Source organism: Engraulis encrasicolus, chromosome 4 (genome assembly GCF_034702125.1).
Source record: "Engraulis encrasicolus isolate BLACKSEA-1 chromosome 4, IST_EnEncr_1.0, whole genome shotgun sequence".
Classification (NCBI taxonomy): Eukaryota; Metazoa; Chordata; class Actinopteri; order Clupeiformes; family Engraulidae; genus Engraulis; species Engraulis encrasicolus.
The window spans coordinates 31,715,825-31,733,763 of record NC_085860.1 but is presented as its reverse complement, the minus strand read 5'-3'; the positions used below and the strand labels follow the sequence as shown (position 1 = coordinate 31,733,763).

The following is a 17,939-nucleotide window of genomic DNA, read 5'->3' as shown; positions in this document are numbered from 1 at the left end:
CTCCACTTGACAAGACAAAGAAGGGTTGGCCGACACATAACATGCGAGGGCGACATCTAGTGACGATCGGATGAATTTCTTACAGTGTATCTACACATAGTACAGAGTGGACTGTGCAATACACTTTTCACTTTAATTTTTGCATGATGTCTTCATGCATCTTACCAGGATTTACCAGGCAATATGTTTTTGCACAATTGCCTTTTTATTTTATGTTTATTACCCGTGTTATAGGCCTAGGCCTATGTGTCTGAAATGTCCATGTGAGCATTATGTGTGTATATTTTATGTAAGCTATTTGACACCTTAATTTCCCCCTGGTGATCAATAAAGTTACTCTACTCTACTCTACTCTACTACTCCCTACTGTCCCCGCATGGTGTCTGTTGCTTTTCTTAGGGGATGTTAATGCACTGCATGAATCCATGAGGGCATGACAAATGCCTTGTACACATGTCAAGGGAGTACCACTGATTATAGGCCTATAACATTTTGGGCATAAAACAGAACAAATGAACATGAAAAATATATTTTTGGCTAATTGACTTGCACATCATGTAGGTCTAGTGCTATGGCAGTCCAAGGCATGGTCACATACATTCCAAAAAGTAACCTGTCACCAATGCTTTCATCTGCTTACCCTCTTAGCATAGAGCCTATGTTACTTTGTTAGAGCCTATCACTGTCACCAAATTTGTAATGGCTTTGTCTTAATCTATTACTTAAGCCTCTCAGTAATGTCATAGCAATGTTGTTATAATGTAGTCGAGTATTTCCACAAAATATTGAATAGGCCCTTCCCCTGTCTGCAGTCACAGGCTACCTGCCAAAGCAACACTAATGCAGCTCAATACCAATCATCCTCAAATAATCAAATGCAAAGCATGAGTTACACACAAATTTGAATCAATAACAACATTGCAGTCACAGGCCACAGCGCTCATCACTTAAATGCTCTGTAGTCTATTTACCGTGAAGCAATTAATCACAAACAGGTTATGCAGACTATATATTGAACATTAGCCTCCATGAAGAACAGTACATTTAATTAATGAGATATGAGGCCATGGCCCCGCCGTGGCCAACCGGTAGGGCACTAGCCTGCCATGCGGCTGACTCGGGTCCGATTCCCTCCCCGTCTCTCTCCCAATTCGCTTCCTGTCCACCTCTCCCACTGTCCTATCAAATAAAGTCGATAAAAGACAAAAAAAAAATTTTTTTTTTAAAAAGAAGACAGATGAGGTCATGGTGGTGTGACTATGACTAGGGTCGTGGCAGGTGCACTGCCATTCCAACCTGGCTATTTGGTGTAGTGGTCAGTTTGGTACCTCTGAGGTCAGAGTTTGAATCCTGGCAGGGCAATTCCTCCCATTCGCTAGCCATTCATGCCTGCAGAGCTGGACTGGGAGGACCATAAAAAGTCCCAGCATCCCCTTACCTCTAAATTGGGGAGCAGTCTCTTAGAAAATGCAAACAAACAAAAAACAACAGCGTTGGCCCTTGAGGTCTGTTGAGTCCAATTCTGGCTCACTGGGAAATGGCCTTTATGACCATACCAGTTCAAGCCTGCATGTCTGCATGCATGATCTGAGAAATTGTGGCAACACCACAACACCTGCATGCCATTTTCAGTAGGCCATGCTTTCCTCTGTGGGTCTACTGATGACTCATCTCACACCTGCTCATGGGGCTGTCCTGGTGTCCTGTCATGTACATAAAGTCTATAGCCTATCTGACCTGCTGTAGCATTGTTATTAACGCTGCTTTTATCCTTAATGTTCCTGATGAGGCTCATGATGTGGCCATACAAGCCAAAATGCAGTACTAATTCTCAGATTTGGTTTAGGGTTTCATTTTGCTGCGCGCGCGCACGGTGTGTGTGTGTGTGTGTGTGTGTGTGTGTGTGTGTGTGTGTGTGTGTGTGTGTGTGTGTGTGTGTGTGTGTGTGTGTGTGTGTGTGTGTGTGTGTGTGTGTGTGTGTGTGTGTGTGTGTGTGTGTGTGTCTAAAGTTCCCATAGTCTAGGCCTATAATTTTGATGCAAATGCAATTTACTGAAACGGCGTAATTTGGACAGGGAGGCAACTGTATGTCTGGGTTAATCCCACCAAGTAAATGCGCCTTTTGTTATCATATCCACGATGCGGATGACAGGTGGAATTTCGTGTTTTCTTCCTTCCTTTCTTTTTGTTTGCTTAAGACTTTTACAAGTGTAGACTTGTCTGTGTCTATGAAAATAATAACGACTCGACACTCAAGACTAACCGAAAGCGAGCTTGGTAGGCTAGAGTACCCTATTCTTTTTTCCTCGAGGTCCACGCTCCGCAGACACAACAGCGCGCGTGCACGCTATCTGTCGCAAACATTCTCACAGAAAGTCTGGCCATGGGTGGTCAGACAGCAGCGTCTGCCTCGTGCGGTAACGGGAGGAGTACAACCCTGGAGTGACGCGCACCCTACAGCGGCAGGGCACATTGGATTACAATGAGTGGGATCGTGTAACAACATCAGCAGTAACGGTACGGATTCAACAAGGATTGTATGAAAGTAAGTGCTATTGTCTGGTCCTTTTTAAACACACAGTCCAGCTTGCAGGCGTTCCTACCATCAGGTAGTACGTTGCTATAGCTTGAGATGTTCCTGTGTATCTGGTTTATGTTTTATTGCTTCACAACCTTGTCCACAGACTTGGGCTATTTCAGTGTGTGATGTTAGTCTTTGTTTTTGTAGTCCTTTTGCTGTTTACCAGGGCGTATAACGCCACCCCTGTAATCTTGAAGGGAGGACGACGTGGCCATTTCAAATAATCAAGAAATGAGCAGCAAATTTAAGGGAAATTCGCAGACCACGTTTTGGCAGAATGGTGACCAGGCTACTTGTGTTTCTGGTTGCGAGGGTACAGTGCACATCACGGTACCCTGTTCGGATGACAGACAGTTTGTATCGTATGCTTTTAGGCTACACATCCTACGCCTAACCTGGAAGAGGCTACATTACGTGCCGTTTTGCCTACATCAGGTGTTGCACACAAACAGCTACCACGATCACAGTCGTAGCCCTACATTGTTTACGTCTGACGGGAAATGAGTGGGATGTGAGTCTTTGTTACATGGTAGCCTCTCTTTGTTTGACGTGTGATGTTGGTAGGTGGCGCTGGACTGTCTCCCCTGAGAAAGTATCCCCCCCCCCTAAAATACTTAAATAAAGTGTTTATAGCCTAATGGACATGGGAATAGTAGGCCTACTATTTTAAAAACAATAAATAGACGCTCTTCCTGCTGGCAGACAATGGAATAATCCTCTTTAGATCTATTTATTTTCTGTTGGTTACACATTAGGCCTACTGTCTAGAAGTGGCTGGATATTAATAATTTAGACGACTGATTCGTGAACTTCCGAGCTCTAGCCTATTATTTCCGTTAAACAATGTATTCACAAAAGACAATTCAGGGCATTAGGCTAATTGTCCTGACTGCAGACAATTATATAGCCTATCATTAATGTTGGATAGACCATTTGTATCCAATAGTGTAGGCCTATAATGTTATAGACTACATAGAATTATAGTTTTGATGGTTCAATGTCTGTTTAATAAGTAAGTAAACTACCATTGTCTGTCCTCATTTCAGGACTCTAATGAAACAGAATGAATGCAATATAAAATACCCCAGACCCATTATAGGTCATGCATTGTTTTGTTCTCAGGATCCTCAAAGCAGTTGAAGCCCTGTTATAGGCCAGACAGGAAAGATGCTGGATGGACTAAATGGGGTCCAGCCCAGCGTCCCCTCCTCCTCCTCACCCTCCTCCTCCTCCTCCACCACCTCCTCCTCCCCCAGGCTACCTTCCAGTAGTAGCCTCTCTCTCCTACCACGCTGCTTTTACATGGATGGGAGCAATCATCCGATCCGGAGGTGAGGCTCGCATCATAGCTAATCGCCTACCTTGAGTTTAAAACACAGTGAATGAACCTGAGCCATCACACACACACACACACACACACACACACACACACACACACACACACACACACACACACACACACACACACACACACACACACACACACCTGCACACCTGCACACACACACGTACACACATCTTACACACACTGCATAATGTATAGCTTGAGCAATGTGTAAAGGCAGTTTGTTAGTTTCCTGCTGTGACAGAGAGGGGTGGAGTTTTAAGGTCTGCTGGGTGTTGGCTCTAAAGATCTTCAGTTTGCAGGCAGCAGCATTCCAAAGTAGAAGCTCTTCAGTTACATTGGTATGCTGGCCTTGTCCTTCCCCAGCAGTTTGTCATCATGGGGAAATATCCTGTGCAGACCGAAGAGTGCATGTGACAGACCGTGACAATTGTGAAATTGTGCTCTTGTCACATTCACCGCCATAATTTGTGTACATTGATTGACATGACAAAATGACACCTGAGACTTGCTGAATATTTAGTTGTTATCAGTGTACAACTCCTGAATAATCAAATCCAGAGAAAATGTGTTATATTGCTACATTGTGCCTCTGCTTTGGAAAGCAAAACATTTTTTTGTCTCTCTTTGAAACTTCATTCTCGCAAAGCCTACACCTGAAACTACAGCCTCCATCTTGCATTCTGAAACATGAAATCAGTAGTCGTTAATGAATGTATTGAAATAAAAGATTATGACTACCAGTGTTTGCTACCAATCAACCACTTTGTGAGGGAGCAGATGGCATACAGTGTGCCTGCAATGGAAATATAATCCCCAATCCAGGGCAAGGTTAAGGCTCATCAGCAGTTCTTCTCAATGGGAGGCTCTATGATGATGAAGATGATCATGGTGATGATGAAGATGATGTCATCCTTATTAATCCCAGCGGTTCTGAATCATTCCCCGGCGTAACCCAATGGGTAGCAGTACATTACAGGCATTTACTGTATATACAGTGTGGCAGGGCTCTAAATTCACACCAGCCAACCGACCAAATGCTGGTGAATTTCAGTTTGGCTGGTAGAAAAGACCAACTTACCTGCCACTTTGGCCCATTACTGAGTGTGTTTGGCTAGTAAGATTAACATCTACTAGCCATTTTGGCTGCTGATTAATTGCAGTGCGGTACATTTTGCTATGTTAATTTAACACTTAGAGTTTTCTCGTCTACTTGTCTACTTGGTCCTCCACAGTACATCTTGCAGACTTAATCCAACACTTAGAGAGTCGCTTAAGCATCTTCTGATGTGTATTTGGATGCAGAGTGCTCTCCAGTGTTGAATCAATACTGTAAAATGTACTGTTCAGTATCACGGCTCTATGAACACGAGCCAATCAGTCAAATACTGATGAAATTTCAGTTTGGCTGGTAGAAAAGTCCAAATTAGTGCCACTTTGACCCATTAGTGAGTGTGTGTTTAGCTAGTAAGACTAGTAAGATTAACATCTCCCAGCCATTTTGGCTGGTGATGAAAAAAGTTAGATTTAGAACCCTGACTGTATGTATAATTCCTGCATTAGATTGACTACTGACTACTGATTTCATGTTGTGCATGGCCTGAACGTATACAGTATGAATACACTGGTGCTGGAGAATGAATGTGTTCTTACCTGGTCATTAACCAGACACATGATTCATAATAGCAATGTTTTAGTGGAAATAATTATTATTTTGCAGAATCGTGGACAGGACACAAACACAATTTGCGTCTGACCTCAAAAAGAATGACAACTATGCTCCAATTTCTACTTGTTTGAAAAACAAGAATTTGTAGAGAAAAGTCCATGTGGCACATGTGACACATTTTAGGAGGTGGTAGTAGGAAGGAAACTGATTTCTCAAGAAATCACCAGAAGATTGAGCAACTGATTTCACACCCACCTCAGACCTCAGCCTCCCCATCTCTCTGAATCTTTGTTAATATAACATATTAAATACATTTGTAATGAGCTCCTATTTGTTTATTGAGCTCTTATTGGTTTATATTTGTTTGTTTGTTATTTGTTTCATACTCTATTTTCCTGTTAACACATTAATGTATGTCTTTCTCTAATAACATAAACATATTATAATGGACTCTCATTTGTTTTATACAAACTTTCATGAACTTAGGACTCTGTACCGGCTAAAACTAGTGAGTTCTCCCAACCTCAGCCAGCTGGGCAAGAGTGACAAGTCGTCATTGGAGGACAGAGGCAGTGGTCCCAACGCCATCTGGAACAGGTACAGTACAGTGGAGGACACTACGCTTCACTCTGGAGCAGTGTTAATTTCGTCAACCACGACGATGACGAAAATATTTCGTCAACGCCCCTTTTTCCCTTGACGATGACGAGACGATGACGCACTAAAAATTGCCTCCAGCAAATAAAAATATGACGAAAATAAAATAATATTTTCGTCAAGGAGACTAAGACGAGACGAAATTTACAAGCCATGGACGAATGGACATTAAAAAATATAATTATTTATAATTAATTTGCAAATTGTAGGCTAATTGTAATATATGCCGAGTTTTGAACTTAATAGGTGATTGCGCTCACCCTGTTGCCTCGCTTGTCTCTGCCGGCAGCCAGTATATGGCGCGGCTCAGTCAGTAGTTCTGTAGCCTAGTAGTTCAGTGAGTCCATTTAAGTTGAGTTTAGGTCCTAAAACATTCCCATAGAAAGAGAAAAAATAGCCGACGTTGAGGGAAGTGTTCATTTTGAAACATGTTCAACGACCCTCTTGTCCATGACGAAGACATGTGTTTCTGCAGTAATGACAGTCGCGCCAATCCTCCTCTGATACTGTCATGTTAAACCTCCTCGAGCTTCCACTATTCTCCTTTTCACTTGGCGTTCGTTGTCTGTTCTTTTTTTGTATTGTTTGCTATATTTGTTGTTTAACCATATGAGTAGGCAGTTCGCAAGCAAATCATGAAGGTCGGATTTGTGAATTTATTTAAATCAGTCACCGCGGGAGCGCGCGCCAGCAGGGGGAAAGTTGGCCAGTCTAAACAGAGGCACGGCTACTGTTGTTTTGAAAAGAATCAATGGATGGGCGATCGCTAAGGAGTTTTAAACTGTTGAGATTTGAAACTTGTTCTCGTCGAGAGCAACGCTAAAAGACCCAAGGAATTCGACAGCATTTCCATGCGTCTGCAGCGTAAGTTCCAAAAACTCTTTTCAGGGTCATGCTTATCGAGCCTCGACTCCCCCGACAAACAAAACAGCATTAGTGTTTAAATATTTGTATGTGCATGTCCTTTCTATCGTCCAGTCTGCATACCCCTGCCTAACTATTTTTCCTGGGACTTTTGCAGGGCATACGAAGTGTGCTCTCGAAATCTATTTAAGCCTATTCCACGCATGCCGCCCGAGTCATTATCTCGCATTACCAATTGAAAACAAAAACCGCTAACTTGCATAGTCTAACATTAGCAATATTTTATCTGACTCGTGGTCATCGGGAAGCCACTATCAGGGAGACTTTTCAACTTCATGGAGACTTGGGATGTCTGGTGTTCCCACTGCCGGCAATCTGCAGACTTTAAATCACGCGGTCAGGTGAAGAAGAGCATGTAGCTTCCTCCGTGATCAAACTCAAAATCAAATAATATGCAGCAGCTTCTAATGCACGAGAGCCAGAGAGAGAGAGAGAGAGAGAGAGAGAGAGAGAGAGAGAGAGAGAGAGAGAGAGAGAGCAGCCTGCACCTGGAAGTGTGTGTGTGTGTGATGCTCTTTTGCTCTATGATGTTGACATGACTGATTCGGGTTTTGGTGGCAAATGACCAAGTAACAAGGTGAATATTTGCTGCAATAGGCTATATTAGTAATACTTGGTGAAATAACAATAGCCATTGTAGGTTATTTATTTTAGACCACAATATTGACTAAAATGACTAAAATTTGAAATGTTGACTAAAATGACTAAAATTTGACTATGACTAAAATTGATTTTCGTCATTTTGACTAAGACTAAGACTAAATTGGGAAGGCAATGACTAAAATATGACTAAGACTAAAATTGATTTTCGTCAATGTGACTAAGACTAAGACTAAATTTAAAAAAGCTGACGAAATTAACACTGCTCTGGAGTGCAGACCATGTAGGCTACTGCAATGCTATTCCACTTCAGTACCAAAGTACTCCAGGCCAAATGCAAAAATCACTGCACACACTAAAATATGGAGTGTTAATGCAACGCCCAGAGCGCACTGTGGCAACAAATGCAATCTCTACGTTAAATCTAATCTACAAGTGTTGAATTAACACTGCATTTTTTACAGTGTGGCGTTTTGAGGGGCACATAACATGAGGCAATACTAAAATTTGAAGGAAATTTTAAACACACTGATTCTGGCCCACGGACTGCTAGTTGAATAGTTTCAGATCCAAAGAATTTATCTGTAAGCTACTGGACTGGTCAGACAAAGATTCTTGGATGGAGGAGTGAGCTAGCTTCAAGCTCAAAGAAGAAGTCCAGTTGGTTACAGCTTAACTATTTGTACAACAAGACCGGGATGAATGAGAATCTTCATAGACACCATGCGCCATACTGTAAATACTGTAAACACATGGCATATGGCAGTGGATGTCAAACAGGGATAAAGTAGTGGGGTTGTAGTGGGTAGTGTGGAGTACAGTAGGTGGGGGGTAGTGGGGTTTATGGGGGGAGGGGTCACTGTCTGAATCAAGTCTTGGAGGCCGGGGATTAATATGTCTATGAATGGGCCTTCAGCTCTCACCAGTGGGGCAAAGTTCACAGTTCTCAGTACAAGCTAGAGTGCCGTAAGTAATTTGTGCAGCCGTTATTATGCACAATTATTGATTTTTATAGCAAGCTGTGCATGGGGTGCGGTCATGCGGTCAGGGGGGTGGTCAATAGCACATACTGTACAGCTTGACTCTGAGACACCGGGCAGTTTAAAGTTTAAAGCAACCATTCTCATTTTGTATTTTCTATTGGTGACATCAATATTTAATCATTTTCTGTACGTTGATGATGATGACGATGACAAAGATGATGACGATGATGATGAATGATAATAGTAATACATACAGTTCATTAGTGGACCTTTGAGATTGTATATCCCCCTCTGTCTGTGTCTGTGTTTCTGCAGCATCCACAACTCAGTGATAGGGGTTTTCCAGAGGAAGGGCTTGGGTGATAATGAACTCTATATGCTGAATGAAGGTGTGAGGTAGGTGACCCTTAAATAGACGCTGATTTCCTGTCTGTGCTGTTCCTGCTAGAGCAATGAGTGAGATGAGAGCAGAATACTAGTAGTGTGGAAACAAGTCACAGGTCAAGCATAAGCATCTCAAGTCAAGTCAAGTCAGCTTTTATTGTCAGTTTCTTCATATACACAGGTCATACAAGGAGATTGAAATTATGTTTTCTCTCTCTATACCATGAAGGACATAGACATTCACAGGACTGACATTTACAGACTGACATCAAAGTGCAAGACAGGATAAGTAACACTGATGGACCAATAACCGTAAAGTGAGGAAGTAATCAAAAATACTGAGCCTTTAACATTGGTGAGAGACCAGTGATAAACCAGTAACAATAAATAAATGATTAGAGTTATAAATAACAACTAGACTGCCTGTGCAGTCGCCTTCGACTGCTTAAGGTATATCCCCGAAACGCGAGGCTTCCAGTCCCCCATCATTTCTACCACTCCTGTCCACCTTTTCATAAACGTATATGATAATAAGTGGTATTACAGGTATTGCATATTGTTACACTGGTATTACACTGTTATTACATGGTATTAAATACATTACGCTGGTTATTACACTGTACCTAATGTGGTAGATCCACTGAAAGGGTGAACCTTTAAAATAAAGTCTTACAGGGCGAATCAATCCACCCAGTCAGAAGTTATGTGCCAAATGAAAATTCCGCCATTTTGAAAGTGTTGGCCTCCAAAATCTAATCAGTTCATGAACCTACCCTAGAGCATTCACACACCAAATCTGGGACAAATCCATCCAACTGGTCAGAAGTTATGGGCCAAACCAAAATTCAGCCATCTTGAATTCAGCCATCTTGAAAGTGTTGGCCTCCAAACTCGAATAAGTTCATGAACCTACCCTAGAGCATTAACACACCAAATCTGGGAGAAATCCATCCACCCAGTCAGAAGTTATGGGCCAAACAAAAATTCGCCCATCTTGAATTCAGCCATCTTGAAAGTGTTGACCTCCAAACTCGAATCAGTTCATGAACCTGCCCTGGAGCATTCACCCAAAAAATCTGGGACAAATCCATCCACCCGGTCAAAAGTTATCGCGTTAACACGAAAGACCTTACGCGGCGGCGGACGCGGCGGCAGACGTGGCGGACGCGGCGGCAGCGGCGCACGCAAAACCATTACATCCCTGACGCTCCGCGTTTCGGGGATATAAATAACATTGAACATATACACGTAGGGGAAGGAATAGAAGACAAAATAAAAACAAAAATGATAATAGTAGTAAAATACAAAATAGTCAAGGCTATGCTGTACTACACACAGTGCAGTCCATCATAGTCCATTGGTCATATAGCAGCATTTTAGCAGCATATTTGGAGGTGCAAAGTCACATAGTGCAAGCAGTTCTAAGACCCCCACAAACACTCCACTCTTCTCCTCCCGGCCCCACTGCTACAACAAACAATCTTGAGAAATTAGTATTAAGTGTCAGAAAACAGTTTGTATTTATTTGTTACTGTAGGTCTGTGTTATTGATGCCTACTTGTTTTGCTGTTGGTCATTTAGACAGCTGTTGAAAACAGAGCTGGGCTCGTTTTTCACAGATTACCTTCAGGTATGTAATTGTTACCAATCATATGAGAAATATCACACACACACACACACACACACACACACACACACACACACACACACACACACACACACACACACACACACACACACACACACACACACACACAGACCTGTGTTTAAAATGTTTTCAACTTTGGCTTCATTGAAATGCTAAGAATCTCCCCTCGCCTTTTTCTCAGAAGCAGTTGCTGACAAAAGGAATGGTCATTTTACGTGACAAAATCCGTTTCTACGAAGGTATATATCTTTCTGCTGTCAGTCTTACAGTAATTCAATGAAGTTAATCTTCTGAGTGATTGTTCTCGAGTCTGTAGTCCTGCCTGTGTGTCATCCAGGACGTTCCCGCCTGTGTCCTCATCTAAGCCCCTTTGTGTGTCTCTCTCTTTGCGTTGATTATAGGTCAGAAACTGCTGGACTCACTAGCAGAGACGTGGGATTTCTTCTTTGGGGATGTCCTGTCCATGCTTCAAGCCATATTCCATCCAGTGCAGGTGAACCCAAACACCCTATTAGTCAGCAAGTTTGCCAGTTGGGACTGTGTATCCCCAGCCCAGTAAATGCTCAAATACCACCAAATCCTGCCCAACTTGAACTAAATTCTATTGATTTCTATGGACATACCTTTACAGCAAAAACGCCCAATCTGGCAACCTTGTTAGTCAGTAATATAAGGTCAGTCTTACTGTATACTCAATCATGTGATGTGGCGTTATCTGCTTTTAAATTGTTCAAACCTAAGCCTACCCCTAAACCTAAACCATAGTCTTAGGACTGTTTCTCATGTTGTCAATATGTAGTACAGAACATACACAACAGCAACAGACACTTTTATCCAAATCCACTTACAAAGAGGACCTAGACAGCAATATACAGAGTGAGGGAAAATATTACAGTGCATAACATGGCAATATACAAAGCAGTACAGAATAGGGCAATATACAAAGCAGTACAGAAAAGCACAACTAAGGCAGTACAGAATATGATAATATACAAAGGGTGGGGATGGCTAGTGTAGAATATACAGCCATGACAAAGTCAAAAAAGTTATATTAATCTTATTTTATATATTCACATAACACAAATCATCATAATAGTGATTGTGTGTGTGTGTGTGTTTGTGTGTGTGTGTGTGTGTGTGTGTGTGTGTGTGTGTGTCTGTGTCTGTGTGTGTGTGTGTGTGTGTGTGTGTGTGTGTGTGTGTGTGTGTGTGTGTGTATGTGTGTGTGTGAGAGAGAGAGAGAGAGTAAACTCACTGTGCCATTCTTTTCTCAGGGTAAGGAGCCGTCGGTGAGACAGCTGGCCCTACTGCACTTCCGCAACACTATCGCCCTTAACCTGAAGCTGGAGGAGGCTCTGACTCGGCCCCGCGCCCGCGTGCCCCCCTCCATCGTACAGATGCTCCTCATACTACAGGTACAGACAAGTGACTCAGACGACGCACAGACGATTGATAGTGTAGAGACTGTGGCTGTACGTATCTCAAAGTCAAGGATCCTGGCCTTGCTAGGACGTGAAACGCCCAGTGATTGGATACTCTTTGGTAAACTCCACTGAGTATTCAATCACTGGGTGTTTCACGTCCTAGGAAGGCAAGGATCCTTGACTTTGAGATACAGCCTCTATATACGTAGTTTCTTCCGGAATCCATGTGGTCTAAGCTGCAATGCTATGCAGCCATGCCCCTTTAGAAGACTAGGAGACCAGGAGAATGAATGCATGGAGCTCAGTGGAAAGTCATGCCCATTTAGGAGACCGAGAAGAAATTGAGGAGGAGAACTTGATCCCACTTTTTTGCTTTGGTAACACGTGCTATGATTTTCCTTTGTTACCATTTTGAAAATCTTTTGTACAGTAACATGGTGTGCATTCAACATTCCCACAGAGTAAGGCTAGAGATCCATTATAGCGTTACGTTATCGCAGCTCGACGTACTGGATGCCCCAGTGTCGACGCACTGCTACTACAGCTCGCGTGGCCCGGGAGTTATATACAGGAAGTACATCAATCTACATTTCTAGCCGTTTTTATCGATATAGCAAACCAACTACCCCTAAATTACAGTTCAAAATGCTCTTACCGAACTCGGCACATGTGTTTTTTTCACACACAGCTTGGCCTCGCGTTGTTATGCTTGTGGTCGAAATCGAACATAATCATTTGAACCCAGGCATCATAAGCACATGCAACATAAATGCTTGTAGTCTATATTTTGTACATCCAAAAGTTCGATAGATGTCAAAAATCTACTTTTACGGAGGGAAATGCACCTTCGTGATGACCACAGGTATCATGGGACATCTTCATGTGCTCAACAGTCATTGGGTAACGCAGTCCGTCGGCCGCTGCTAATTTGCATAACTTTCAGGAGAGCTCAACTTTTGACGTGCCACCGGAGCCACGCTCGCCGTGCCGGAATCCCAACATGCTTTGCGAGTCCGGTAACGACGATCTGCCGCATTTCATTGAAAATGAATTGAATGCGTTGGTACGGCTTGCGTCAAACTGACTAGTGGATGGGCACCGTCAAGCTCATGTCAAGTCTCACATTCCCGCAGAATACAGCTCCTGGGTTGGTGTCGTGGCGCAGCGCTCTATGGCACCAACTATAGGCTTTGTATATAGCTTGTAGGCCAGTGGGGACCCGGGTTCAAACCCGGCCAGGGTCTTCCAGTCATGCCCTCCACTGTCCTACCCTCAATCAATGCACAAATAGACCATAAAAATATTGAAGAAAAAAATAGAATACACATATCCACAATTCATCGCATGTCCCAAATCTTCAGATTCCTCAGGAATACTGCTCGATTTGCTTCTACATTCTCCAAGACTCACAATCCAAGATCGTCCCACATCCAGCATCCCCAAGGATCATAACTCATATCACACTAAACAGTAGTTAAGATCAGATCTCTCATGCAATGAGAAACCTTCTTAGTTCCAGGCAAATCACCATCTTCATTATTACACCTTTCAGAGCTGTCTTCTGATTCGTTTTTGTGCCTCTATGTGTGTGTTTCTAAAAAATGTTTTAATATATAATATATATATTTTTAGGGGCTTTTTATGCCTTTATTTGATAGGACAGTCTGAGATGGTGACAGGAAGCTAGTGGGACAGAGAGACGGGGTGGGATCGGGAAATGACCCCGGCCGGACTCGAACCGGGGTCCCCGTGGGTATGCAAGCCCAATGTGGGGGGCTTAGCATGCTGCGCCACAGCGCCCCCCCTGATTTGGTTTTGACTCAAATTGCCTGTGTGTACGTGCGTGTGTGTGTGTGTGTGTGCGTGTGTGTGTGTGTGTGTGTGTGTGTGCGTGTGCGTGTAGGGGGTGCATGAGTCCCAGGGCGTAAGTGAGGAATACGTCAGGCTGGAGTCTCTGTTGCAGAGGGTGGTGTCCCCCTACCTCGGAACACAAGGCCTTCGCTCCCATGACAACGGCATCCCAGACTACTCTTACTCATACGGTACAGTACAATCCATTGGCGTTGCTTTCCGAAAGCTCAGGGTGCTTCAAGGCCAATGTTGTGTGCCTCTCTAATCAGTTCACTTGAAGGCCACCTTTGTCCTCATCACCTGCTACTGAAGTAGATGGGTTGTGAAGTCGACTAATTTCAGGGAGGACTCAGCTCTTCACTCTGGTCCTTACGAGGTCCAGTATTTAATTATAGTCATTCAAATGTGTGCTGATGCACATTCACAAATTTGATCTTTTTATGAATGTACTATGAATTTGCTTAATTTAAGTACTATTTACTAAGCACTAAACTTACTTACTGGTCTGACCAAAGGGCAGTAAGTGTTGCAGCCAATGATGTCTACGGTAATCATTGAAATTGGTGGAAGATCCACCTATTCATGTATGAAAATGTCCATGTCACTTGTTTGGGGTAAATATGAATGAAAAAGATAGCATTTGTGTATGGGCGAATGGGCAAAAAAACATTACACATTCTACCTTTAAAGGAGAACTTTGGCATTCTTGTGGTGTCGTCAGAGGTCAGCTGGCCTTTAAATGAACCTTTGTTGTAATGGAGAATGGGAGGAGGCAGAGGACGTGCATTCCAGTAAAGCTGTGATCAGGGGGAGGGAGAGGCCATTCCAGCCTCTCAGGAAGCAGGAGGAAAGTGCGCAATACACCTTTACTGACTAACGCTCACGCAATGGAAAGACTGATAGTATCTTAGGGAAAAATAAAACATTCAATAAGATTAAATCATATGAATGCAAGCAGTATTGCAGATTTATTTATTTTGCTTGGATGGAGCTTCAATTGTCCCGCATATAGCCCAGCTGGAGGGATGTGCACACACGTTCACTCCTTTGTGCTCTGATAGCATCTTGAGCATCAATCCTGAGTGTCTGTTGAGAGTATTTGCATAGTGGTTGGCTGTCCCGGAGTTTTCACTCTCTTGCCAGAACAGGGAGCACAGTGTCTGCTTTTGAATGCTTTTTCACATGGATCTGTTTACATGAACCTCCTTTAAGAATTGGGATCAGCTAGCATAGCCCAGCCTCGCCAGACCCAGTTCAAGATGAGGCAGGGTCAAGAAAGTTGTCATATGTGGTTGGGGGGGGGCAAACAAAATGCTACAACCAGTCAACATAATGACTTGTGTATAGGATGCACTTAAGTCTTAGGAGCATCATTTAAAAGCCATATGGATTGGGGGATCAGCGTCTCAGATATTAAACTTGAAGAGCTCTTTTCCAAATTGACTGTTAAGAGGTCCTATCATCTATGTGAATTCTTGCCATTCAAATGTTTTGAGAACATACTTTAAAACCTCTATAACAATGCATTTAGCAATGCATTTCAATAGAATGCCCAATACAAAAATGTCAATTTCCCAACATTCTATAGAATGGATATATCTCATTTAGAAAAAGAGCTCTTCACTTCTTCAAAAATAACACGTAGCTACCTATGCTCATGCTGATGAAGTTTCAATACTTTGTAACTCATCATTTTGTCGCCTTTTGGTCATGAGGCATATCTATCTCAATTTCTAATCTCAATGGGGACTCTTTCATGGTAAAATAAAGACTGAAATTAAGTCAAATATTTCTGAGAAAATATTCCAGAGACTGGTTATCAGATTGAGCAGGAAAATTAAACATTTGTAAAACACCACACTAAGGGACAGTCATCTTGAGACAACCTTCCAGGTTATCCTCACGTTGTGTTGAATTCATACATATCAAGTCACATTATTATAGTATAACATAGTAATGTATACAGAACTACTTTAACACAGAATCGGCCATCCATTCTGAGTTCCTTTCTGTCTGTGTGTTTGTTTGTACTGTATTTCTTAACCTCAGCAGAGAGACACTTGCACTGGTCTTGGTCGAAGCCAGGCGACCCGCACGGCACCAACCCTGTGGTGCGCTCCAAGAGCTACAACATTCCCATGCTGACGCCGGTGGCGGAGTACGACTCAGAGGTGGGCTCTCTGGGCAGCGTTGGCATCCGCCGCCACTCGGCCTACGACGTCACCTCCTCCTGCTTGGACCAGCCAGGCTACCAGCCGGGCACCGTGGAGACCAGCTCCACCTCCAGACTCTCCCTGGGCCTGGAGCACGACCTGCCTCTCAGAGGAGGAGGAGGGCTTCCTTCCATCGTCCAGCCAGGTCTCCTGTCTCCAGCGTCCATCTTCCCTTCCTCACACTGTGCCGGGGCCCACCACCACGCGGGCGGTAGTGGCCAGCCCTGTCACCCTGAGCTGGGCAAGGGGGCTCACTCCTCTCCGGGCAGCTGCTCCTCCAGCCCTGAGGCCGGCATGGTGCAGCCCCTGGAGTCCCTGGACTCTGACCAGGACGGCATATTCATCGATTTCTCTCACTGCCGTTCGGATTCATACGGTACTGCTCGCCAGACCAGCTGACCCTCCGGAAAAAGCCATGATCACACTGGGCCTCCTTCACTAGTATTTCGTGAAGAGTTGTTTTTCTTAAATTTTATTCTTGAGGTTACATTTAAAAGGTCTGAAATCTTGTTTTTGCTCACAACTGCAGAAATGATGGACATTACAAACTTGTTTTGAAGCTTCAAGTGCTCTTGAGTGTGTTAAGTTTGTTTCTCTTTTTTCATGAACAAATTCCTGACACAAAAACAACAAATGGGAAATGTAGATTAGAATTTGTTAAGAGAGGTGTTAGTTGAGCGAAGCTTGAATGTAATCACTGCACATTTCACCACCACTCACTAGAAGGGATTTTACTATGGATGTTAATGCTCAGATGAAGCTGTTCTTCGCAAGCACCACGATTGTAATGCACTCCTTGTCCTCTGTTTTGTCATGTTGTGGTTGGGATAAAGATGGGGTAAGCTTTTATGTAATTTCACAAACTTGAACTGAAAAATTAGAAAAATAATGTCCTTTTTCTTCTGAAATCCAGGTACAGCATTTTTATTTTCTGGCTTTCAGCACTCTGTGGTTTCTGTATTTTTGAGAGCAGTGACTTGAGAACATTTCTTTGTTTACTTTTTCATTAACTTAAAATCATGTAAAATATTTTTGGTCTTTGCTTTTTTATTACTGAGGTTTTCAACTGATATGAATTTTTCATGCTCAACCTTTTAAATATGAACATTTGAAAGGTGCTCAATTCAATGAAGATAGTGATTTTGATAGGTTTTGATAGTTATTTTTTATGCTGGAAAATATGGCTGATAGAAAATCATGTGTGTTAACGTTGATTCAATAAACCTCTTCTTGATTGCCTCTGCAGTATGTGTCAAAATATTATTGTATCTTATACATAGTACAGAAAAACTGATATCTGAATGAACTTTTAACATTTGCTGAAACTAGTGTATACCATTTGGTGTGCAGTTGACATTTCGCCTACACAGGAATGTTTACTATCAGTAACATGAGCTGGAAATGGTAATAGGCGTATTGCCTAAAAGCAGGGCTGGTCTGGCCATCTGGCATACCGGGCATTTCCCGGTGGGCCTCGCACCCTTGTGGGCCCCTATTTTCAGAAATGTTATAAATGAATATATATATTTTAAAAATACAGTACAGGCCAAAAGTGTGGACTCACCTTCTCATTCATGCTTTCCCTTTATTTTCGTGGATTTTCGTTGTGTATTTTCATGCAGGGCATCAAAACTGTGCTTGAACACATGGAGAATTATGT

At 42.9% G+C, this 17,939-nt stretch overlaps 1 protein-coding gene across 4 annotated transcripts; it reads left to right on the top strand.

Annotated features, from left to right (window-relative positions):
• Positions 1-2,369: 2,369 nt before the first annotated feature.
• prr5a (proline rich 5a (renal)) lies at positions 2,370-17,524 on the top strand. 4 transcript variants are annotated; one of them, XM_063197200.1, is made up of 10 exons: positions 2,370-2,545; positions 3,704-3,912; positions 6,082-6,192; positions 9,075-9,155; positions 10,725-10,773; positions 10,979-11,030; positions 11,193-11,284; positions 12,066-12,206; positions 14,119-14,257; positions 16,116-17,524. In XM_063197200.1, exons 2-10 carry the CDS (start codon positions 3,749-3,751, stop codon positions 16,676-16,678), a joined length of 1,392 nt encoding a protein of 463 aa, XP_063053270.1. In that variant the 5' UTR covers positions 2,370-2,545; positions 3,704-3,748; the 3' UTR covers positions 16,679-17,524. The 4 variants fall into 4 exon arrangements, with proteins under 4 accessions (XP_063053270.1, XP_063053269.1, XP_063053268.1 ...); XM_063197199.1 differs by having other exon boundaries at positions 10,976-11,030; XM_063197198.1 differs by having other exon boundaries at positions 10,973-11,030; positions 16,119-17,524.
• The last annotated feature ends 415 nt before the right edge of the window (positions 17,525-17,939 follow it).